The sequence below is a fragment of the Gymnoscopelus braueri genome (assembly GCF_963280865.1).
Source record: "Gymnoscopelus braueri genome assembly, chromosome: 21".
Taxonomy (NCBI): domain Eukaryota; kingdom Metazoa; phylum Chordata; class Actinopteri; order Myctophiformes; family Myctophidae; genus Gymnoscopelus; species Gymnoscopelus braueri.
In genome coordinates, this window is record NC_137623.1 from 570966 (window position 1) to 597117 (window position 26152).

The following is a 26152-nucleotide window of genomic DNA, read 5'->3' on the forward strand; positions in this document are numbered from 1 at the left end:
AATGGGTACTCTTACTGCCCCTCAGTAAACTATTATTGTATTAATTGGTACTCTTACACTACCTCAGTATATTGCTATTGTATTAATTGGTACTCTTACACTCCCTCATTATATTGCTATTGTATTAATTGGTACTCTTACACTCCCTCAGTATATTGCTATTGTATTAATTGGTACTCTTACACTCCCTCAGTATATTGCTATTGTATTTTACTTCAAAACGTTTCTTGTAATGGTTCAGAGATGCAGCTTCAGAACACACAAGACCTCCAGAGTTTGAAGATATTGTTTGGCAGAATTATGACGTGTAAGTCAAAGAAATTAGATGAACAGACACAGTATGGAGTCCCTGCTCTTTAGAATGAGATGAACAGACACAGTATGGAGTCTCTGCTCTTTAGAATGAGATGAACAGACACAGTATGGAGTCTCTGCTCTTTAGAATGACATGAACAGACACAGTATGGAGTCTCTGCTCTTTAGAATGAGATGAACAGACACAGTATGGAGTCTCTGCTCTTTAGAATGAGATGAACAGACACAGTATGGACTCTCTGCTCTTTAGGATGAGATGAACAGACACAGTATGGAGTCTCTGCTCTTTAGAATGAGATAAACAGACACAGTGGAGTCCCTGCTCTTTAGAATGAGATGAACAGACACAGTATGGAGTCCCTGCTCTTTAGTTCCAAACTTTTAAAGTTCACAGACATGTTCTGTCACCCATTAAATCACTTCATAACACCCTCCCACCCCTTTCTATTCTGAGGTGAGATACTCCCTCTAGTGTCCATTACAATGAACTGCTTTAAGATGAATAACTATGGTTCTATACATGATACATTAGTTGAACTTACATTGTACACTGAAACAGCTCTCAAAGTCACTCTTTTAGCACAAACGAACGCAAAGTTGATTCGGACAATATAGAACATCACAAAACCCAGTACTGTTTTTTTTTTTATATAAAAATGTTAACTTTCTGCTGATTTTGCCATTTGTATTAGGACCCAGACTGGATCCGTGGATCCAGATCCGGATCTTCAAACAGTAAAATCAACAGGAACTTAACATTTTCTATATTTACAAAAAAACAGTACTGGGTTTGGTGATATTGTCTGAATCAGTTTTGTTTGTGTTCGTTTATGTGCTAAAAGAATGACTTTGAGAGCTGTTCCACCGTACAATGTAAGTCAATGAGGATATTTTTTATCTAATCATGGCAAGGTAACTACATAAGTCAAACACCCAAACATTTTAGTTATATGAGTGAATGAATTAACATTAATATAAATACCATTCAAAACTAGGGGATGACAGTCTGACAAAACCATTCAACCACTCATAGTGTAACCAGAGGTGTTTAGGTTTTAAATGTGGTAACTCAGCATAAAGACTACATATATTAGTCACTGTATCTTATCAATATTACGGTCAGTGTGGATTACCATGATATCAACCTTAACAACACTCTTAAAATAAAGTACCACCATCATAACTACATTATAATCACTTACTAGAACAGAACTGATACAAATCAAAATACAAAATGTAAATGAATCTGACCTGAGAATGTCCAGACAACAATGTGGACTCTTCAGTCCAGCACAGATGAGCTCTAGTCCGGAAACCTCCAAGCCGTTTCCGCTCAGGTCCAGTTCTCTCAAATGTGAAGGATTAGAGCTGAGAGCTGAAGCCACAACCTCAATGTGTTCCTCGTTGAGGTTACAGTCAACAAGTCTGTAATTACAGATTAAATGTAAAATCAGAGATGAACAAAACAGATCAGTCATGTTCACTGTCAAGGAGGTTCCCTGTGGTGCTTCCTGAAATGTTGTTTTCTGGTTCTTCAGACATTAACACGCTGTCAGTAAGAAGAACAGATGTAAAGTTGTCTCTAAACTACAGCATGGAACGTGTATTGATGTATTAAGTAACTTGTAAACCTAAGTTATGACGAAGCTCATTGTTTAAAAGACCATCCTCTGTACACCCCTTCACTAATGGTATGATCCATTTCTCATTTGATAATGAGGACACTTGTAAATAGTACAGAGGACTTGACTTCTTGTTCTGTGTGGAACCATGTTCTATTCACACACACACACACACACACACACACACACACACACACACACACACACACACACACACACACACACACACACACACACACACACACACACACACACAAAGTGGTTCGGAGGGGTTCCAGGGGGTCCCCAGCAAAATGAGTTAATATAGTATCACACACACACACAATCTCCATCAGATATTTTTCCTCAAGATAATTTTCCCCATTTCTGCAGTCAAATCCAATTTTGATTACAGACAGTTCACACTGTTATTTGCAAGTAATCATATCTGTGTGTTCAGACTGATTTAAACAACGTCGACCCAAAGCCGCCCTGCGTGACCATCTGCTTTGGTTCCTGTGGTAACGACGTATCGGCGTCATGACGTAGGAGCTAGTTGCTTGCTTACATTCAAGAAGCGCAATATAACAGACAAGTGACAACAACAGAAGACACAAAAACAAAGACAAGTACAACAAAACGGTGGAAAATGTACATAATCTCATCTCACTATTTCTCCCGTAAAATAATACAGATATTGTTTTGTTTTCATTACGATTACCCCTCGCACTCGTAGATAAAAATCAATTATCATGCTCTCTAATGACGTTAATAGCACTTGGGTCGTGCTTCAAGTGATGTTTTGGACAGTTAGACATGCAACTTGAGTGTTACAGCGTTCAGACTTAGACACGTCTTTAGAAATCTGATTTGAATCTCATCTGAAACCACCTCTGAATGTGGCTCAAGTCGGATTTGTAAAAAAAATCAGATTCCATGTGACTTCTTCATATTCAAACTACATCAAATGAATCTGATTCCAATCTGGATATGGAATAAAACCTGATTTAGGCTGGATTTGGCTGCCAGTCTAAACGGGACCTAGTGTGCCCCTTTAATGCCTGTCTCCACATGTATTGGGCCACATAAGAAGCACGTTTGTCAAGCTCTAGAGCAGCTTGAGTAGGTGGGATCAAGTCATATTGTTTACAGTAGTGACATCACTGGACATGTCGTACAGTAGGTTACTATCCTCCAATGGATAGAGCTGTAATATTATTGAGACATTCATCACACATCCCAGGATGTCTAGACAGGCTTCATTGATTTGCTATGGAAGGCTGACACAATGTCACAACCACTGAACACATGGAAGAAGAGGATGACACATGTTTTCTCTGGACCTATGGCTCTTAATACTTTGCATTGGTCACATATTTATACAACCCACACACCCATGTAAAACACTTTCAACTTCACCTACTTTAAGCAGGTCATTATACAATTTGAAATACTGTAGGTGATGTGACGCGTTGTGAGCTTGTAGATCGGCTGTTTTCACTAGTGGTTAAAGAATGACTAATAACATTGCTTTCTTACTATTAATTTGTTTTGAATACAGAGATACAAGGTTTCTGCCACAAGTGCTTATTCTTATCCTCCAAACGTATTTACTAAGTTCTTCTGTCAAAATGTCGACTCATATGACATTCAATACATATGTCATGTTTCTGAAATCACAGTTCAACTCTTTTTTTCAGGATTTGGTCAAATCTACAGTGATGTCATCAAACAGAATGGGAGAACATTTAACACTGTTCTGAAAAGATTTTGTTCAACTCGTCTCGTATTATGTCTTCTTTTACAGAGTGTTTTATTAAGGTCTCAGTCGTGGTTATTTATAAGCTGGTCCACCTGGCTCTCATTGCCTGGGTAGTGATATTAGCCGATCTACAAGCTCACAACTTTGTGTAGATCTTTTCACTCTTTTCCCTTTTGGGTCTCGAGCTAAAAGGTTTAGGAACCTCTGCTTCAATGGATCCAATGTATACAAAACACACAAACACACACACACACACACACACACAACCAATCCAATCTAGATCACACTGTGAGATTGTAGATTGAAAATAGCCGATCTTTTCTCCCTCTCTCTCTCTCTCCCTCTCCCTCTCCCTCTCCCTCTCCCTCTCCCTCTCCCTCTCTCTCTCTCTCTCTCCATGTGTGTTTATTTTTTTAATTTAATTTGAATGAATGAATGTAGTATATGAGTGAAAGCTGCTCTAACATGTTGACATTCACATGACTACTAACCTGGCTGTTGTGCAGTTCCTCACAGCTGGGACCAGTCTCCATCGCCCCTCCTTTGATGTGTTGTATTTGTTCAGGTCCAACTCATCCAGAACCTTCTCTGACATCTGCAGCATGGAGGCCAGAGCTGAACACTGGATGTCAGAGAGTTTCTTCCCTGATCTGTCCCCTGACTCCAGGTACTGTTGGATCTCTTGACTTACTGAGTGGTCATTCATCTCCATCAGACAGTGGAAGATGTTGATACATCTGTCAGGAGAGGCATAATAGTAATTCATCTCCTTCAGGTTGCTGATGGCTCTCTGGATCTCCTCTGGACAGTTCTCTGTCTGACCCAGCAGGCCTCCTAACAGACTCTGGTTGGACTCCAATGAGAGACCATGTAGGAAGCGGGCAAAGAGGTCCAGGTGGCCATTTTCACTCTTCAGAGCTATTTCCATAGCAGCCTTCAGGAAGCCGGAGAGGGAACTGTCACTGTAACCCAGGAATGTCTTCAGTACCTCCATGTTCCTCTGTGTGAAACAGTGGTACAGGTAGACTGCAGCCAGAAACTCCTGGATACTCAGGTGAACAAAGCAGTAGACCGTTTCTTGGAAGCAAGCACCGTCGACTTTGAAGAATGCTGTGCACATGCCTGAGTTCATCAAGTCTTTGTTCACATCAAGACCAGACGCTTTCAGGTCTTTCTCGTAGAACATGATGTTACCTTTGACCAGTTGGTCAAATGCTAGCTTACCCAGCTTCAGAAGAACTTCTCCTTCAGCCTCTATGAGCTTCTGTTTATTTTTCTGAAATAAACGTTTTGAAGCAAACTTCTCCTTCTTCCTCTTTGTCTGAACCATCACAAATTGACAGTACATCTCAGCCAGGGTCTCGGGCAGCTTGCCTGTCGTCCCTATGTCCTGCACAACCTTAGCAGTGATCCAACAGAAAATTGGAATTTCACACATGGTGGAGAGGACCTTTGATTTGTTGATGTGTGAGATGATTAAGCTGGTCATTGAGCTGGCCTGGTTCTCATCTCTGAACTTTTTCTTGAAGTACTCCTCCTTCTGTTTATCAGTGAACCCTCGTACTTCTGTCATCCTGTCAACAAAGTCCTCGGGGATCTGAGCAGCTGCTGCAGGTCGTGAGGTTATCCAGATGTGAGCAGAGGGAAACAGTTCCCCCTTGATGAGGTTTGCCAGCAAAACTTCGACTGGATAGGATTGATTCGGGTCCAGGCAGTCCAGGCAGTCCAAATTTAATTGGAGCTGGTTTTCATCAAGTCCATCAAAGACAAACATAACCTTGAAGGGACTGCTGTTGTAGTCGTCTGACTTCTGCAATGTGTTGAAGATGACATTCAGATCTTCATTCTCAATAAATCTTGTTTCTTTGATGCATTCATGAATTAACTCTGCCAAACTAAAGTTTTTTCCCTCGAGCAGATTTAACTCACGGAACTTGAACGGGAACAAAAGGTGTGGATCTTGGGGAAAACAGTTCTTGGCCCAGTCAAAGACAAACTTGTGTACAAGGAAGGTTTTGCCAATTCCTGCGACACCAACGGTGAGCAAAGTTTTTTCGTTAATTCCAGAAGGGTCTTTGAAGATTTCACTGAGTTTGATTGGGTTTTTCTCTCCAGCCTTATTCATCTCCATCTGTCTGACCTCATGGTGTTTGTGGATTTCTGTGAAACTGATGTTCACATTGTAGAGAGGGACATAGACGTCTTCAAACTTCATCTTTGGCTCATTGTCCAACTTTACAGGCAGATATGTCTGCAAGATCTTGCGTTGAAGTTTATCTTCATATTCAGTAATGGAATAACGTGTTTTCACCAATGACTCTGTAATTAACAAAGGTATTATTTAACAATTTTGCCGACAGAGAAGAATATCTACCAGATACCGTCTGTGTTTTTTCAATGACATTTTTTCATTTATTGTTTATAATGTTTTTTGGAAAATTTAAAACAATAAAATGAAAAATAAATTGGAGCATTAAATCACGCAAAGCTTTGCTAATCAAATTGGGATATTACGTTTGTGACCAGATTTAGCCAATCAAACATGGATGTTACTTTTGTGATGGCCACACACCATCCACCCAAAAGCCACTTTTAATATAGATTTTCAGACTGCTACGCAGCCTTCAAACCTAGTCCTATGTTGTGCTGATAAATTCCTTTTAACAGGACGTTCATGAAAGTCCTTGCGGGCTTGTTTCCAATGAGGGCCTGTGAGCAATTAGGGGTTAAGAGTCTTGCTCAGGGACAAATTTCATTTCATCGACACATATGCTGGTGTGGCCTGGAATCGTACCTGGGGCAACCAGGGCCTCTGGCTCCCTAGGCGGGCTCACTAACCACTCAGCTATGGCCGCAATGATCACCAAAGTATGGCTATTTGAAGTGTTAAACACTGCCATAACACGGCTGCTGAGCAGCGATGCAGACAAATTGCAATTTCACCACTTCCGGTGGTCGGATCAGCTTCCGTTTGCCGCTGGATTCCTTGTCTCAGTCTACGACCAATTCCTGGTAAAACCTAAAATAAACAGATCCACTTGTGGGCTGCGCCATTGAACTCCACACCCCTCATAGAGTGTGATGGTGAAGTTTCAAGGCAATCCGAAAAACTGGAAGTAGGAAGGACAAACCGGAAGTGGTAATTTCAGATGAAATTGGAAGTCTGTGGTTTGGAGCCTGTAGCATGCTGGGAACTGGAGTTATGGCTGTTTAAACCCCAGCCAATAGGAAAGCAGAGGGGTCGGGGCTTCAGCAATTACAGCCTGTTCCGTGAGACCACCTACCAATTTTGAAGCCTTAAGCATACTGGGAACTGAAGATAAGTCTGTTTAAACCCCAGCCAATAGGAACACAGAGGGGGCGGAGCAATGGAGATGGTATTGTGATGGCAGACCGCTGACCAGTGTTGGTGCCAAGTTTGGTGTGAATCGGAACGGAAGGTTACATCCGATGTAACCCAGGTTCTCTGAGTGGAGAGACTGGCTCTCCACTACATATTATTCAATATGTACGGGAACTGACCCCCAGGGGCAGTGCTCGTGGATACTCTTTAAGACACATCATCTATGGTGGCCCTGCCCTGATCTGCAATCAGTGGGGTATTTAAGTCCCACCCCAGCAGGGCCACTTTGATTAACTTTGATTGACACGAATTTCGGAGCGGCTGATTCGTGGAGAGCCAGTCTCTCCACTCAGAGAACCTGGGTTACATCGGCCTGTGTGGCCCTGACGTACGACACTAAGCTCTAGCAGGGCAGAGTGGGAACCGACTCTGTCTTTGTACCTCATCTGTCTGCATGTCAAAGAGAGGACAGAGCTCAAACACCAGATTGGGATATGCCTCTGAGAGAACTTTGGGGAGAAAGGCCAGGTTGGGGCGTAACACTGCTCCTCCATCATCTGGGCCTAGACCTGCAAAGCTCCTCATGGACTGACAGAGCTTGCAACTCCACAATTCTCCTTGCAGATACGACTGGTGAAGGCCATGTCCTGCTGCGGAGCCCAGCACGCACTCAGTGATAGGGGTGCTGGCTACCACACCCATGCAGTAGAACCTGATAAATGCGGACGGCGTCAAACAGGAGCCGTCACACAGATCTCAGATAGAGGGGCACCTCGCCAGAAGCCCATGAGGCAGCGAGGCCCTGTGTGGAATGTGCACACATTCCTGTTGGGGCTGGCCTGCCTGCCCACCTATACGCCTGCTGGATTGTTCCTCAACCCATTGAGGGAGCCCAGCCTTGGAGACCATCCGCCCAAGGCAGTTAGGTCCATACACACTTCCAAGGCCCTGACAGGGCCCAACAGTGACTGCAACCCTGCTTCACTGCCCTGAGGGGGTGGGAAGGGTGCAGTTCAATAGACTGACTCGTACTCTGATCAGGCCATAGGGTGGAATGCAGGGATTGACACCAGCACCACCCAAGCATTGCCATGTAGGAAGCGTCAGCATCCCTCATGCACGACAGGGACATTCTTGTAGCTGAGAAAGTTAACAGCAAGAATGCTGCCTCGAGAGAAGCCATTGCAGCCCAAGTGTTCACAGGCTCAGATGCCCCATGCCGCAAGGCACTGAAGGCACACGGTACCACCTCCTGTGGGGGGACTGCTGGCCTACCGTGAGAGGGCCACGAGCCCCCTTCGGCAACTGGGTAATTTACATGTTGCCCTTGTTTGGGACCGTCGTGTCACTGGCTGATCCCCAGCGCAGCAACACAATTATCTTGGGATGAGGAGGGAGCTCACTCCGTGGCTCACACGACCACGCCGGCTTCCGCCCTGCAGAACAACATTCAGGTGCATAACTGGGCATGCCGTAGCACACCCGTATGGTGCGTTCTGCTCATCCCTGACAGTCTCTGCATGCTCCACTGTGTCACCGCACTGACGGAACTATATACCTGAACGCGTTAGCTGACCCGCCAGCAATACGCCCGTATGGTGCATGACTGTAACTGACAAGGAATGTACTGGCCGCATGTTCAGGAGAGCCGGGGGCACAATGTGTGCCGTGGCTGCCATCAGCCCCAAAGGGCATAGGCACAGCCTCCAGGTCAACCTGGCCCTCAACTGAAAATCTGGACGAGCCCTGAGGGTGGCCCGTCCCACTGGAGCAAGGGACAAAGTCCCTGCTCTGGCCTCTAACCCATGCCTAGGATCCTCGACTGTGAGCGATGACGCCTGCAAACTCTCTTGTCGAGGCGCCGGCCTGAGTGCCCAAAGTGCCGCCGGAGCCTGGCCACATCGTTGTGGCACTGCTCCTCTGAGCAAGCAAGCACCAGCCGGTGATCCAATTTTGGATGCGGAGGCTCTCCCGACGCCAAGGTCCCAGGACTGCGTCCAAGCACCTTGTAACATGCGGGGGGCTACTTTTGCTCTCCTTTAGGATTTTGTTTGTTTTACCTATAAACGAGCCGCAACACCAACCCCAAGAGGGGCGACGCAACGCCAGCTCTCTGAACTGCATACTGCAGTTGGTTAAATAGGCTGCCAACACTCGTAGTCTTCTCATAAACAAAATCCATCTCTACAGACCTGTCCAAACCAGGCAGGGCAGGTAAAGAGGGGGAGCCATAGCCTGAGCTTGGCTCTGCCGCCCTCGGACGTTTAGTCTGTTGGGCTGGAGTGGAAACGGCAACACCCTCTACCATATATGCGCTCCGCTCGTCCCTGACAGTACGGATGTGCTCCGCTGGAATCACCAAACCCGGTTCTCCAGCGAACTACGCTCCAGCGCGTAAACCGACCCAGTCGGCGATATGCTGTATAGCGTGCAATGATTGATTCAGGGGACCCCTGGCAGACCCAGCGCTTTCTGTCTTGCGTCACTGAACCCAGATCCACAGACAGAACTCCGCCACGGACGCGTAAACCGACCCAATCGGTGATACGCCGTATAGCGGGCTCTAATGGCCGCCCAGGTTGTGTTCGACAGACCACCAGAGTCCGCCAAGTGTTTCCACAGACGGAACTCCGCCACGCACCCGCGAACCGGCCTAGCCGGTAATACGTTGTATAGCGGGCTCTAATGGCTGCTTTATGTGTGTTCTAACAGACCACCAGTACGCCCCGCCCAGTGTTCTCACTGACGGGACTCCGCCGCGGACGCGTAAACCGACACAATCGGTGATACGCCATAAAGCAGGCTATAATGACTGTCCACACCAGTGGTGGAGAAAGTACTCTATTACTTCGGCAAGCTGCTCACAGCCCAGCCGGAGCATTCCTGCCATCACCTCCCGTGCACATCCACGAGCCTCCTTAGCTCGTTGTAGCCGGGCACTGGCCTCTTGGCCTAACATGGCCGATGGCTCAATAGGCCGCTTCATCGGACAAGCTCGGTCCTCCTGCCGCAGCTTGGACTAGGACCGCCACCGATGGCGCCTCACCGGCCGGAGAGCAGCCATACTCCATAAAGGTCAAGGCTATTATGGTCACGCAAGCGCCGTGTAAGCGCGCGCTGATACAGTGACGGAGTAGCCTCTGTGTTGGCAAGCTGCGTCCGGATAGCCATGGCTCTGTGCATTCTCGGGATGAGCAAGGAGCTTACTCCGTGGCTTCACACCGATGACCGGATTCTACCACGCAGAATTACACCTAGGTGTGTAGACGGCCCCGCCGTGCCACACACCATATATGGTGCACTCCGCTCGCCCCTGACAGTACGGATGCCCTCCGCTGGTATCACCGAACACGGTTCTCTAGTGAACTACGCCACAGCCGCGTAAACCGACCCGGTCGGCAATACGCTGTATAGCGTGCAACGACTGATTCAGGGGACCCCTGGCAGACCCGCCACGGACGCGTAAACCGACCCAATCGGTAATACGCCGTAAAGCGGGCTATAATGGCCGCGGGTATAATGTTGCGTTTGTGTTCGACAGACTACCAGCGCGCCCCGCCCAGTGTCTCCACTGACGGAACTCCGCCACGGACGCGTAAACCGACCCAACCGGTGATACGCCGTATAGCGGGTAATAATGGCCAGGGATTGGCCGCCCAGTTTGTGTACGACAGACCAGCACGTCCTGTCCGTGTCACTGGCAGATCGACAGACAGAACTACACCACGGTCGCGTGAACTGACCCCGTCAGCGATACACCGTATAGTGCGTTATTACACCTGAACGCAGAAGCCGCCGAACCTGGCGCCAATACGCTCGTATGGTGCGGCTCTGCCACCCTGGGACGTTCAGTCTGTTGGGTTGTAGTGGAAATGGCTTGCCTCTAAACAACAGGCACCTGGCCTGCTTAGCCTTAGCTGGCAAGGACCTCCAATGGAAACAATAAGACCACAAGGACTTTTTGAACTGTCCTTTTAGGCAAAGTATTTTAAATGTAACTGCTTTTTGCTGTTTTGCATTTTCGCCTAATAAAATATTCAATCCATTCAATCAATCCAAGATGAAGCAACTGTTTCCATCTCCATGCCGATTTTCCCATATGTATATATATATATACATAATTGTATATATACATGCATTTTACTTGTTAGGATGGAAACCCATATCAAACCCAATGTCCAGCAGTTTGTTTTGTGTCTCCAGCAGAGTTTCTAGTGTCTCTATCTTCTCCTGGAAGAGGTTGCACCTGAACTCTGCAGCCGCACTGAGGCGCTCCAACACAAAGACTCTGACATTACTCCAAACTCTTCCCTTGTTGTGGAACGCGCGCCACAAAGCAGAATTGCACCTAGGTGTGGACGGCTCCGCCGTGCAACACACCATATATGGTGCCCCCCGCTTCGTGGGTTTGGAGAGAACGACCGCCGGCAGGATAAGCAATTCATGCACGCAGAGGGGTCCAGACTGCCCGTGCGCGCATGCTCCATCCCCAAGCAAAGCATACATCTACCGTGGCCGTCCCCACGGGCATCTTCACCCCACAGCCCAGACAGACGTGGGGCGCTGGGCTGGCCATGTTTGCTGTATTTATTTAAGCCATGTATGCGAATCTATATACCTAAATATATAGGTATATATTCGTAAACGTATGTATTTGTATATCCATATACTCATATACTCAATACTCGAATATTTGTATACTCATATACTCAATATTCGTCCATTTATACATTTGTATATAAAATACACTTAATCTCTATAAGTATATGAGCTCTCTATAAGTATATGAGCAGAGCCAAGTGTCTCTTTATCTTATTTCACTCTTCCCAAAGTCAGTGATTTGCAGCGAGTGCAGTGGGCTGCCAGGAGATAACTCCTGACCTAGCGCCACACTGCCCTCTTGTGACCTGCGGGGCACAGTGCAGCCCTCTCCTAGGGTGCACCCAGGCCCCTCCCCCTACACTGACGCCTCGCGTCGATGCGGAAGTAGGGACACGCTGCAAACTTTTCTCCGTTTGTTTGTTTGAATGATTACTTGGCTCCGCTGAGGGCTTCCTCGGACCGCGGTGGCGATGATAACCGGTAGTAGATGGCCCGGAGATCCGCCGACTGGGTCAGCCTCGCTCGGGTTCTACGGTCTACCCCGGTACCGCGCAGTGGCGGCGATGCCGGCGATCCAAGCGCTCAACCGTTACGGGGTTGGCTTCCCACTTGGGTCGCTCCAGCAAACCAGCAGCCGCCCTGGTCCGCCCTCTGACTGGGTCAGACTCGGAACCAGGCTGCAGCCGCGGCAGCGGCGATGCCGGCGATCCAAGCGTTCGGCCGACAGACGGCTTCCCACTTGGTCACTCGAGCAGAACAGCAGCCGCCCTGATCCGCCCTCTGACTGGGTCAGACTCGGAACCAGGGTGCACGCCGCGCGCCAGGAATAAAACTTGTGTTGGTGTGAATATGACAGCGAAGCGTCCCGAGAGGAGCCTCGCAAGACCTGCTCTCTAACAAACGTAAGTGGACCACGCTGCCAAACACCCGTTCTGTATACTGTATGTCTTAAGCTGAGCCCACTAAGCGTCTGCACTCGTGGAAATCAAAGAATCGAAGTGGCCCTGCTGGGGTGGGACTTAAATACCCCACTAATTGCAGATCAGGGCAGGGCCACCATAGATGATGTGTCTTAAAGAGTATCCATGAACTTGGCTTTGCCAATGACCTAAATACTTTCTATGCCAGATTCGAATCATTAGGTGATTCCTCTAAGTGCACTGAAATACTGAAGGCTGTAACACCTGCCCCCTCAGACAGAATTATCATCACTGAAGAGGATGTCAGGAGAGTGTTTCGGTGTACTAACACAAGGAAAGCTAATGGGCCGGACGAGTGCAGTGCTTTTCTCCTCAAAAACTTTGCATCTGAGTTGGCTCCTGTGTGGCAACCAATATTTCAAACCTCTGTAGACACACACATAATTCCTCTGTGTTGGAAAACCTCGCACATAAAACCACTACCCAAAATCCAATGTCCAAAAGAACATAAGGATTATAGACCCATAGCTCTCACTTCAGCGACCATGAAATCACTGGAAAGAATACTGTTGCAACATCTTGTGAGTATAACTAAAGACAAATTTGACCCCTGTCAGTTTGCTTATAAGAAAGGTTGCGGTACAGAGGACGCGGTTGTCACACTGGTCCACTTCATTACAAAACACCTAGATAAGTCTAATAAGAATCATGCAAGGGTGCTGTTCTTAGACTTCTCTTCAGCCTTCAATACAATACAGTCTGATATTCTGGTGACAAAGATGGTACAGTTGGAACTGAATCCATACTTAATTCACTGGTATGCTTCCTTCCTTACGAACAGAGTACAGAGGGTGAAAGTGAACAAAACCCTCTCCTCAGCATTAACTACTAATGTTGGTGCTCCCCAGGGTTGTGTAAGCTCAGCTGTACTTTTCACACTTTATACTGACAGCTGTTGTACTGAGGAATGTCTGTCTGAATGTCGCACTGACAAACCAGACCAATACATTCTAAAGTACTCTGATGATACAGTCTTGATTTCTCTTTTGGATAGTTCCAGTGATCCTGGACTGCACCAACACAGAGTAAATAAGGTGGTGGAGTGGAGTGATAACAACGCTCTTATCATTAACACAAAAAAGACAGAAGAGATTGTTTTTGGTGCTCCACTAGAGATACACAGATCCCCCATTACTATTCATAGTGAACAGATCAACCAGGTATGTTCGTATACATACCTAGGAGTAGTAATAGACCACCTTTTGTCATGGAAAGACCAGATTGAATCAGTGGGTAAGAAGACAAAACAAAGAGTCTATTTCCTTCGCCGTCTGAGATCTTTTGGTGCTAGTAGACAGATTCTTCTTTTGTTTTTCACTTCTGTTATTATGAGTGTTCTGCAGTACTGTAGTACCACCTGGTATGGATGTCTGTCTGTAGCTTTAAAGTCACAACTGCTGCAGCAAGTGAACATTTGTTCAAAGATTGTTGGACAACCACTTCAGAGGCTCTATACATCTACGTATAATAACAGTATGATAAGGTTGACAAGGAATATCACTTCAAACACTAGCCATGCTTTGTATGGAGAATATAGGTTGCTGCCTTCAGGAAGGAGATACGGTGTTCCTACATACAATAAGGTCAAACTGAAGAGGTCCTTTCTCCATCAGACGACATTGAGGCTTAATCAGGAGTTATAGGCCAGGGGTAGGCTGAGTGATGGACATTGCTCTTGTCTTTGTATGTCTTTATGTATGTATTTTGTTGTTTTCTTGTGTCATGTCAAATGTGTGTACTGTTATATGTTGCATACATGGCTGTTGGGTCGCAAGACAAATTTCAGTGCAAACTGACAATAAAGTATCATCGTATTATCGTATATCGTATCCACGAGCACTGCCCCTGGGGGTCAGTTCCCGTACATATTGAATAATATGTAGTGGAGAGCCAGTCTCGAACACGAAAGAGAACAATGGTGCACCTCGCAGGTCCACATGTTACGTTTGAGCGTCCACCCACCGTCCGCCCACCCTCCGTCGGTTGACCCTCTAGGCAATGTTAATATAGGAGATAAGATTTTATTAAAATGGTAAATGCCATAGATGACTGACGTCACAGGTTGGTCACATGAAGCCTGAGATCCACTTGGAGCCACACTGATCCCATGTGATCCAAACATCCACATGATTTATTTTATCAGCTTAAAAGTTTGAATGAACAGGCGGTATCGACTCCACTGGTTTGTGAAGAACCTGATGATCCATGTTATCCAAGTTGACTTTATCGTTATTGGAAAGTTGTACAGCAATGAAAAACAATAAAATAATAGGAAGTAATGCTAGTAGATCTATGACTAAATGAAATGTCTCCATTTAGAGACAATCAACTTTAAACAGCACTGACCTGAGACAGCTGCAGCTGCTCCTTTGGGTTGTGTTGCACTGAGTGATGGAGAAGCCTGAGGGTACCTGTTGTGAGATGCAAAACCCTTTTTAACTGTTTAAAATCTACTAATCCTATATACATGCTATAGGCTCTATAGGACCAAACATTCAAGCATTTTTCTTTTAAAGATTTGTTCTGGGGGCTTATATGCCTTTATTTGATAGAACAGTAGGCTGACAGGAAATGGGGGTCAGGATCGAGATGACCAGCCTAGGTGCCCAGACGGTTACGCCAACCGTCCGGGCCATATTACAGCATTTTGAAGTGGAAATATAAATGGAAATATATTAGAGAAGACAACATCTCCAGAAGACATTTTTGTCACTTGAACCTCACATCATAATAGAAAACATAGAAAACTGCAACCCTTACTGATAGTGTAATGAAATATAAAAATAACAACTTTGTATTTGTAAGAATTAGGAATACATTGGAAATAAATTCTGATACATCATGGCCTGAAAAGGTACATTTTCTTGTACTAAATCAAGTAATAAAAACATCACTTAAATGAGAATTGCTTTGGAATGGATTTGCTCATTTTTTTCAAGACCTTTATAGAACATTAATTCAAATGACTTACAGATCATCTAGAAGAAGCTTCTCGTGTTTCTCAAGGCCTTTGTAGAAAATGACTTTGGCTTCTTGTGCATTGAGGAGTTTATAGAGTTTCCTCATCTTCTCCATAGTGGTGCGTTCAGACCTCACATCATCATAACCCTCTTGGGTGATGACCTTCTCTTGAAGGAGCAGATCCAGGATGGGGTCGACCATGTTCACTCTCTGTATCAGGTCAGAACGGTGTTGGTCGACAAAGTGACTCCCTGAAGATAAGTTGAAGGAAAATGTAGTTGTTGGTGAAACTTCAACTCTGTGGGTGAGACTTGTTTAAACATGCTTCTGAACACTATGTTTTAACCACTTAAACCCTTTATACTTAGTTGTCCGGGTTAACAGACAAAAATATACACCGGTCAAAATATACCCAGGGTTAAAGTGGACTAGCCTGTTTTATACCCTGGGGTATAAACTGGACAAACCTATAAACTGGACTAGCCTAAGATGTACAATACTCCAGGGTATAAAACAAGCCCGCTTTATAGTTATGGAGTTATGGCTGTTTAATGGCCAGCCAATAGGAACACAGAGGGGGAGGGGCTTAAGCAATTACAGCCTGTCCCTATTGGTCATCTAAGTGGGTGTCTAAGGGGAAGTGGCTCAGGGGTAGAGTCGTCGGCAGAGTTAGTGTGGAAGTGTCCTTGAGCAAGAGACTGAACGCCTAATTGCTCCCGATGAGCAGGTTGTTGCCTTGCATGGTTTCCTCCGCCATCGGTGTATGAATGTGTGTGGGAATGGGTGAATGTAATGGACTATATATGTAAAGCGCTTTGGATAAAAGCGCTATATACATGCACCATTTACCATTTTAAGTGCACCTAGCAAAATTCGGAAATTTACCATGCTGGGAAACAAACTATAATATCTTTTGGATGCTCAGGGCTTCATTTGTGCTGGAGCTCGACTCCAGAACCTGCCTGCTGTACTCTGGGAAATCTAAAGGTGTTCTCTCACCTCATGTATATTGACCTGAACTCTAGATTGGAGGGTCACGTAGTGACCTGAACTCTAGATGTGAGGGCCACGTATTGACCTGAACACTAGATGAGAGGGCCACGTAGTGACCTGAACTTTAGATGTGAGGGCCACGTATTGAACTGAACTCTAGATGTGAGGGCCACGTATTGACCTAAACACTAGATGTGAGGGCCACGTAGTGAACTGAACTTTAGGATGTGAGGGCCACATATTGAACTGAACTCTAGATGTGAGGGCCACGTATTGAACTGAACTCTAGATGTGAGGGCCACGTATTGACCTGAACACTAGATGTGAGGGCCACGTAGTGAACTGAACTATAGATGTGAGGGCCACGTAGTGACCTGAACTCTAGATGTGAGGGCCACATATTGACCTGAACACTAGATGTGAGGGCCACGTAGTGAACTTAACTCTAGATGTGAGGGCCACGTAGTGACCTGAACTCTAGATGTGAGGGCCACGTAGTGACCTGAACTCTAGATGTGAGGGCCACGTAGTGACCTGAACTCTAGATGTGAGGGCCACGTAGTGACCTGAACTCTAGATGTGAGGGCCACGTATTGACCTGAACTCTAGATGTGAGGGCCACATATTGACCTGAACACTAGATGTGAGGGCCACGTAGTGACCTGAACTCTAGATGTGAGGGCCACGTAGTGACCTGAACTCTAGATGTGAGGGCCACATATTGACCTGAACACTAGATGTGAGGGCCACATATTGACCTGAACACTAGATGTGAGGGCCACGTAGTGAACTTAACTCTAGATGTGAGGGCCACATATTGACCTGAACACTAGATATGAGGGCCACGTAGTGAACTGAACTATAGATGTGAGGGCCACGTAGTGACCTGAAGTCTAGATGTGAGGGCCACGTAGAAACCTGAACTCTAGATATGGGGGCCACGTAGTGACCTGAAGTCTAGATGTGAGGGCCACGTAGTGACCTGAACTCTAGATGTGAGGGCCACGTAGTGACCTGAAGTCTAGATGTGAGGGCCACGTAGTGACCTGAAGTCTAGATGTGAGGGCCATGTAGTAACCTGAACTCTAGATGTGAGGGCCACGTAGTGACCTGAAGTCTAGATGTGAGGGCCACGTAGAAACCTGAACTCTAGATGTGAGGGCCACGTAGAAACCTGAACTCTAGATGTGAGGGCCACGTAGAGACCTGAAGTCTAGATGTGAGGGCCACGTAGAAACCTGAACTCTAGATATGAGGGCCACGTAGAAACCTGAACTCTAGATGTGAGGGCCACGTAGTGACCTGAAGTCTAGATGTGAGGGCCACGTAGTGGCTCGAACCTCTAGTCATTTGAATTGAATTAATCTGAGAGCTTCCTGAGCAAAGATAATTGACTTAAAAATCTCAAAATGGGCCGGGTTGACCGCTCCGACGCGCATGTGTTAAACCTTCTATTCTTATTAAACTGGACCTCAGTTTGTTTATTTGGACAGATTTTTTTGTGTACACCAAATCTCTCTGTCAAAAATAGCCGATATACAAGCTCACAATGCAACATGTTGCAACGCGTTGTGAGCTTGTAGATCTGCTATTTTTGGCTAATGTTCCCCCCAGAATATGGATGCTGGGGTTAAAGTGGTTTATTGAATACATCTATTCATAGTGTCATCTCACCTTCAGCTGTAGAGACTTTTGTACTTGTTGACGTTGAACTTGAACTTGGTGGTTCAGCGTCTGTAGCTTCATGCTGGTCTGATGTTACAACTTTTGTGTCAGAAAAGACAACAGACTTGTATAAGAAACCCGATATTACCTGGCAGTAATTATCCTGACATTAGATTGATTTCATTTGAGTTTTAGCAATTTACAGTAGCAGGAAAGATAGCCAGGCACTCAAATGAGTAAAAGGTCTGAGACAAAGTACAATAACGTCTGGGTGATCATTTGTGCCGGAGCTTGACTCCAGAACCTGCCTGCTGTGCTCCAGGAAATCTAGAAGGTGTTCCGTCACCTCAGATGCATGTACTACACATTTTGATTTAGCTTTCACATTTTGCCCTCAATTTCCCTTCCAGTGACTGAAAAGGACCATGAATGAAATGAAACTGACTTATGTTTGTAAATCGTCACAATAACCACTATTATTCAGTGTTAGAAAGAATGGTTGCGTCTGTGAGCCAGATGATCTGACTCCTAAGCTCACTACATTAGTTACAGAGGGCTCTGCAAATAATGCAAAAAGCCCGCCTCCCCCTCATGTCAAAGCAAGGCCCCGCCTCCCCCTCATGTCAAAGCAAGGCCCCACCTCCCCCTCATGTCAAAGCAAGGCCCCTCCTCCCCCTCATGTCAAAGCAAGGCCCCGCCTCCCCCTCATGTCAAAGCAAGGCCCCGCCTCCCCCTCATGTCAAAGCAAGGCCCCGCCTCCCCCTCATGTCAAAGCAAGGCCCGCCTCCCCCTCATGTCAAAGCAAGGCCCGCCTCCCCCTCATGTCAAAACAAGGCCCCGCCTCCCCCTCATGTCAAAGCAAGGCCCCGCCTCCCCCTCATGTCAAAGCAAGGCCCCGCCTCCCCCTCATGTCAAAGCAAGGCCCCGCCTCCCCCTCATGTCAAAGCAAGGCCCCGCCTCCCCCTCATGTCAAAGCAAGGCCCCGCCTCCCCCTCATGTCAAAGCAAGGCCCCGCCTCCCCCTCATGTCAAAGCAAGGCCCCGCCTCCCCCTCATGTCAAAGCAAGGCCCCTCCTCCCCCTCATGTCAAAGCAAGTTCAAGTAGCCATAAGATAAATATGAATGTATCACTTCTGTCTAATTAATTATCAAACTATGATAATAATGTTATACCCAACAAGGTACATCAAAATATTAGACATTTCAGATTATAAAAGCAGTTAACAGTCTTTCATTTCATTAACTCTCTCAGTGCCAATGAAATAAAAAAATATGTTCATACTGTGCCAGCAATTTTTTATTTATTTTTTTTAAGTAAAAAAAAGGGCTCAGGAGCCGAGATACAGCCTTTTTCAGTAATAAGTTAAAGAAGAAGTGAATGGAGCGGCAAATCTTCGGATCACGATATCTTGGGTTCTGAACATTCTTTAAAAAAAAAAAACTTTTTAAACTCAGGATTTTTCGTTCTTGGCACTAAGGGCATTCAGAAAAAACTCGGGATAACTCGTTTTGTGGCACTGAGAGAGTTAAATGTGAGTGGAGGACCAACATCTCATGATATAAGGTGTATTGGCATTAAAGTAGTTCCATGTGTAGTGTTGGGCAATATTACTCTATTAGATAAGTAATATGTTACTTATTACATATCACTCCTTCTAAAAAAGCAATAATGAATTAATATTACTGTTTTGGCATAGTAATGTAAAGTAATGTGTTATTGCCCAACACTGGCTGTGTGTTTCTACAGACTACAGGTAAATAGTGTAAACAGACCAGACAGTTGAATCAGTTTATTGAACACATTTATTCACCTTCAGTTGTAGAAACTCCCCTCATTGTAGAAGTTGTTGGTGGGTCAGTGTCTGTAGCTTCATGCTGCTCTGATGTTACAACTATTGTGTCAGAAAAGACAACAGACTTGTATAAGAAACCTGCTATTACCTGGCAGTATAGCCGATATACAAGCTCACAATGCAACATGTTGCAACGCGTTGTGAGCTTGTAGATCTGCTATTTTTGGCTAATGTTCCCCCCAGAATATGGATGCTGGGGTTAAAGTGGTTTATTGAATACATCTATTCATAGTGTCATCTCACCTTCAGCTGTAGAGACTTTTGTACTTGTTGACGTTGAACTTGAACTTGGTGGTTCAGCGTCTGTAGCTTCATGCTGGTCTGATGTTACAACTTTTGTGTCAGAAAAGACAACAGACTTGTATAAGAAACCCGATATTACCTGGCAGTAATTATCCTGACATTAGATTGATTTCATTTGAGTTTTAGCAATTTACAGTAGCAGGAAAGATAGCCAGGCACTCAAATGAGTAAAACGTCTGAGACAAACTACAATAACGTCTGGGTGATCATTTGTGCCGGAGCTTGACTCCAGAACCTGCCTGCTGTGCTCCAGGAAATCTAGAAGGTGTTCCGTCACCTCAGATGCATGTACTACACATTTTGATTTAGCTTTCACATTTTGCCCTCAATGTCCCTTCCAGTGACTGAAAAGGACCATGAATGAAATGAAACTGACTTATGTTTGTAAATCGTCACAATAACCACTATTATTCAGTGTTAGAAAGAATGGTTGCGTCTGTGAGCCAGATGATCTGACTCCTAAGCTCACTACATTAGTTACAGAGGGCTCTGCAAATAATGCAAAAAGCCCGCCTCCCCCTCATGTCAAAGCAAGGCCCGCCTCCCCCTCATGTCAAAGCAAGGCCCCGCCTCCCCCTCATGTCAAAGCAAGGCCCCTCCTCCCCCTCATGTCAAAGCAAGGCCCCGCCTCCCCCTCATGTCAAAGCAAGGCCCCGCCTCCCCCTCATGTCAAAGCAAGGCCCCGCCTCCCCCTCATGTCAAAGCAAGGCCCGCCTCCCCCTCATGTCAAAGCAAGGCCCGCCTCCCCCTCATGTCAAAGCAAGACCCACCTCCCCCTCATGTCAAAGCAAGGCCCCGCCTCCCCCTCATGTCAAAGCAAGGCCCCTCCTCCCCCTCATGTCAAAGCAAGTTCAAGTAGCCATAAGAGAAATATGAATGTATCACTTCTGTCTAATTAATTATCAAACTATGATAATAATGTTATACCCAACAAGGTACATCAAAATATTAGACATTTCAGATTATAAAAGCAGTTAACAGTCTTTCATTTCATTAACTCTCTCAGTGCCAATGAAATAAAAAAATATGTTCATACTGTGCCAGCAATTTTTTATTTTATTTTTTTAAGTAAAAAAAAGGGCTCAGGAGCCGAGATACAGCCTTTTTCAGTAATAAGTTAAAGAAGAAGTGAATGGAGCGGCAAATCTTCGGATCACGATATCTTGGGTTCTGAACATTCTTAAAAAAAAAAAAACTTTTTAAACTCGGGATTTTTCGTTCTTGGCACTAAGGGCATTCAGAAAAAACTCGGGATAACTCGTTTTGTGGCACTGAGAGAGTTAAATGTGAGTGGAGGACCAACATCTCATGATATAAGGTGTATTGGCATTAAAGTAGTTGGGCACTATTACTCTATTAGATAAGTAATATGTTACTTATTACATATCACTCCTTCTAAAAAAGCAATAATGATTAATATTACTGTTTTGGCATAGTAATGTAAAGTAATGTGTTATTGCCCAACACTGGCTGTGTGTTTCTACAGACTACAGGTAAATAGTGTAAACAGACCAGACAGTTGAATCAGTTTATTGAACACATTTATTCACCTTCAGTTGTAGAAACTCCCCTCGTTGTTGAAGTTGTTGGTGGGTCAGCGTCTGTAGCTTCATGCTGCTCTGATGTTACAACTATTGTGTCAGAAAAGACAACAGACTTGTATAAGAAACCTGCTATTACCTGGCAGAAATCACATTACATTGATTATGTTTGTGTTTTATAATGTAGTTGAATCTGCAGCAGGAAAGACAACCAGGTGCTCAAATGAGTGTGTGTGTGTGTGTGTGTGTGTGTGTGTGTGTGTGTGTGTGTGTGTGTGTGTGTGTGTGTGTGTGTGTGTGTGTGTGTGTGTGTGTGTGTGTGTGTGTGTATATGAATGGATATGAATGGATTGCACCTGCTGTTCATATCCGATTACAACATAGGAGTGTTTCATAGGTTTATCTTGTAAACCTACTGTATGCAGCCTCTCTTCACCTACCTTGGGATATGTCTGGAAACCTCTCCACTAGATCATTCCTGTGGATCTTCTTCAGAACATTCACCACGATCCTCTGAGCTGTGTTACTGGAGTAGCTCTGCACGATGAGATGAGCGGTGGTCCTCTTGCCCGCCTTCTTCAGGGGTCTCTTTTGGATTGGATCTTGGCCTTCAAGGACACCAGGGTGTCGCAAATGTAACTTAAACGTCTCGAACTCCAAGTCTTCCAGCTTATCCAGAGTTTTCAAGATGTGTTTCTCAAGTGGGTTAATGGTTGAGTCCTGGTACAAACAGAGGATGACAACATCTCAGCTTCATTCTCTTCATGTGTTGGTTATGAAGAGACTGAACACAAGCCTAACCATACTTTATATACATTAGTGAATACATATTAATGTACAATTATACATGCAATGTTTCTAAAACATAATAGGATTTATTACATGTATTTACATATAGGCACATGTAGGTCAGTGAAAGCTGTCTTAGGGGCCTTGTCCACAGAGAATGAAGAAAGTCCATGTTTACATTGTTTCAGTGACGCTATTTGTGTTGACCTGTCTGTCCAGTATAAAATGCTGGATGAGTGAGAACTTTCTTAAGCTAAATGAGGATAAAACAGAAGTTCTAGTGAGCAGAGAGAATCAATAATAAGTAGACTCTGTAACCTGACTGTAGAAAGGAACAATACAGTAAAGAACCTGGCTGGGGGTTATTATTGATTCTGAATGTAATTGTAATACACACATTAATCATGTTACCAAGATTGCTTTCTTTCATCTTAGAAATATTGCGCGAATTAGAGTCGTTGGACGATGCAAAAACATTGATCCACGCTTTTGTTTTCTCTCGGCTTGATTACTGTAATGAACTTTACTCTGGCCTGCCAAAGAAACAACTGACAGATTACAACTTGTTCAAAATGTGGCAGCCAGAGTTTTAACTAAAACTAAGATGAGAAAACATATTACTCCAGTTCTAGCTTCACTACACTGGCTCCCGGTTGTTTTTAGGATTGATTTTAAAATTCTTTTAATAGTTTATAAAGCTCTAAATGGTCTGGCACCTTCCTACCTCTATGACTGCCTAGAGAGATATGTTCCAAACCGGGCCCTCAGGTCTTCAAGTGCTGACCTGCTCGAGGTGCCTACAATGACTTTTTTTTAAAACACGGTGAAGCAGCATTCTGCTTCTACGGACCGACAGCGTGGAATAAACTCCCATTACACCTAAGACAGGCAGCCTCTGTTGATAGCTTTAAAGCACCATTACACCTAAGACAGGCAGCCTCTGTTGATAGCTTTAAAGCACCATTACACCTAAGACAGACCTCTGTGGATAGCTTTAAAGCACCATTACACCTAAGACAGACCTCTGTGGATAGCTTTAAAGCACCATTACACCTAAGACAGACCTCGGTGGATAGCTTTAAAGCACCATTACACCTAAGACAGACAGCCTCTGTTGATAGCTTTAAAGCACCATTACACCTAAGACAGGCAGCCTCTGTTGATAGCTTTAAAGCACCATTACACCTAAGACAGACCTCTGTGGATAGCTTTAAAGCACCATTACACCTAAGACAGGCCTCTGTGGATAGCTTTAAAGCACCATTACACCTAAGACAGACAGCCTCTGTTGATAGCTTTAAAGCACCATTACACCTAAGACAGGCAGCCTCTGTTGATAGCTTTAAAGCACCATTACACCTAAGACAGACCTCTGTGGATAGCTTTAAAGCACCATTACACCTAAGACAGACCTCTGTGGATAGCTTTAAAGCACCATTACACCTAAGACAGACCTCTGTGGATAGCTTTAAAGCACCATTACACCTAAGACAGACCTCTGTGGATAGCTTTAAAGCACCATTACACCTAAGACAGGCAGCCTCTGTTGATAGCTTTAAAGCACCATTACACCTAAGACAGACCTCTGTGGATAGCTTTAAAGCACCATTACACCTAAGACAGGCAGCCTCTGTGGATAGCTTTAAAGCACCATTACACCTAAGACAGACCTCTGTGGATAGCTTTAAAGCACCATTACACCTAAGACAGACCTCTGTGGATAGCTTTAAAGCACCATTACACCTAAGACAGGCAGCCTCTGTTGATAGCTTTAAAGCACAGCTCAAGACCTACTTATTTACTCTTGCTTTTAGCTTTCTTTCTTTTTTAAATCTCTGTGTTGTTATCCATGTCCTCACTGTATTGCCTGATTCACTGCCTTTTTGCTATTATTTTAATGTTGTTTATGCTTTTGCTTTTCTTTGTTGCTTTATTGTTAATTTAGTTGTAACTGTAATTGTATTATGGCTCTGTAAAGCACTTTGAGCTGCATTTCATGTCATGAAAGGTGCTATACAAATAAAGACTATTATTATTATTATTATTATTATTATTATTATTGTTATTATTATTATTAATATCGAACATTAAAAACAAAGCACAAAATAATTCACAATAATGCACAAGAAAAAGAGAAAAAAAATCACACCCGTGTGAAGTGAGTAGTGCCTTTGATGAGTTAATTCATTTATCTATATGAAGTAGAGGAACAATGTTAAATCCCTGTCCATTCATTTCAAGGCTCAACAGGAACACAGAGGGGCGGCTTAAACAATTACAGCCTTTCCCTATTGGCCGTCTAAGAGCACCTACTAAGTTTGGGAAGTTTAGCATGCTGGGAACTGGAGTTATGGCTGTTTAAAGCCCAGCCAACAGGAACACAGAGGGGGGCGGGGCTTAAGCAATTACAGCCTGTCCCTATTGGCCGTCTAAGAGCATTTAGCAAGTTTGGGAAGTTTAGCATGCTGGGAACTGGAGTTAAGGCTGTTTAAAGCCCAGCAAATAGGAACACAGAGGGGGCGGGGCTTAAGCAATTATAGCCTGTCCCTATTGGCCGTTTACATTACATTACATTACAGTCATTTAGCAGACGCTTTTATCCAAAGCGACTTACAATAAGTGCATTCAACATAAGTAGGCAATAAAACTACTAATCACCAGAAGTCTTAAGTGCATTCTCTTCTAAAACAAGCAACTAAGAGTATACCTAGCGCTAGGGTAAAAGTGCAATATATCAGCCACCTACTTTATTAAACAGATGAGAAAAATAGGAAAAACAAATGAACAAGAGCTAAAACAAATACGTGTATCAAGTAAACAAGATCCAATAAAACAAGAGCTCGTACAAATAATTGACAACAAGTAGGCAAGGCTAAGAGGAAGGGTCAGGGTAGCGTTTCCTGAAGAGGTGGGTTTTCAGCCTGCGGCGAAAGATGGGCAGTGACTCTGCTGTCCTGACATCAGTGGGGAGTTCATTCCACCACTGTGGGGCCAGAACAGAAAAAAGCTGTGACCGTGTAGATCGGCGAGAAGGACAAGAGCCTGGCTGAGCACCTCATCCAGGCTTAGTGAGGAAGGGGCGAATCCTCCTGATATTGTAGAGGAGAAATCTGCAGGAGCGTGTCACTGATGCAATGTTTGCTGAGAACGTTTGGCTGCCCACTGAAGTTTGTCAACATCCTTAGGCAATTCCATGAATGGATAATGTCACAAGTGACTATTGGTGGCCAGGAATTGGAACCCTTCAAGGTGCGCACCGGTGTACGCCAGGGATGCGCCCTTGCTCCAGTCCTTTTCAACATCTTCCTCCTGTGTGTGACACTGTTGCTCCATGAGAGGATCAAGAAGGACAGTGGATTACTGTGGATTTCCGACTTGATGGAAACCTGTTTAACATCCAGAGGTTCCAAGCAGTCACAAAAATAACATCTGCATCAACAACATC

General features: G+C 44.8%; 1 protein-coding gene across 2 annotated transcripts in view; it reads right to left on the bottom strand.

Moving 5' to 3' along the window:
- The window catches only part of LOC308077340 (NACHT, LRR and PYD domains-containing protein 12-like), a 60069-nt gene that overhangs the window by 27509 nt on the left and 6408 nt on the right, over positions 1-26152 (bottom strand). Inside the window, exons 4-12 of one of the 2 annotated variants that reach the window (XM_080417987.1) lie at positions 22359-22638; positions 21928-22008; positions 20318-20407; positions 20033-20113; positions 18232-18321; positions 15575-15815; positions 14950-15014; positions 4170-5997; positions 1567-1740 (exon numbers count right to left, since the gene is read on the bottom strand). In XM_080417987.1, coding sequence (XP_080274113.1) covers positions 1567-1740; positions 4170-5997; positions 14950-15014; positions 15575-15815; positions 18232-18321; positions 20033-20113; positions 20318-20407; positions 21928-22008; positions 22359-22638 — 2930 coding nt within the window. The remainder of the gene's footprint in view (positions 1-1566; positions 1741-4169; positions 5998-14949; positions 15015-15574; positions 15816-18231; positions 18322-20032; positions 20114-20317; positions 20408-21927; positions 22009-22358; positions 22639-26152) is intronic. The other variant, XM_080417988.1, reaches the window with a different exon arrangement.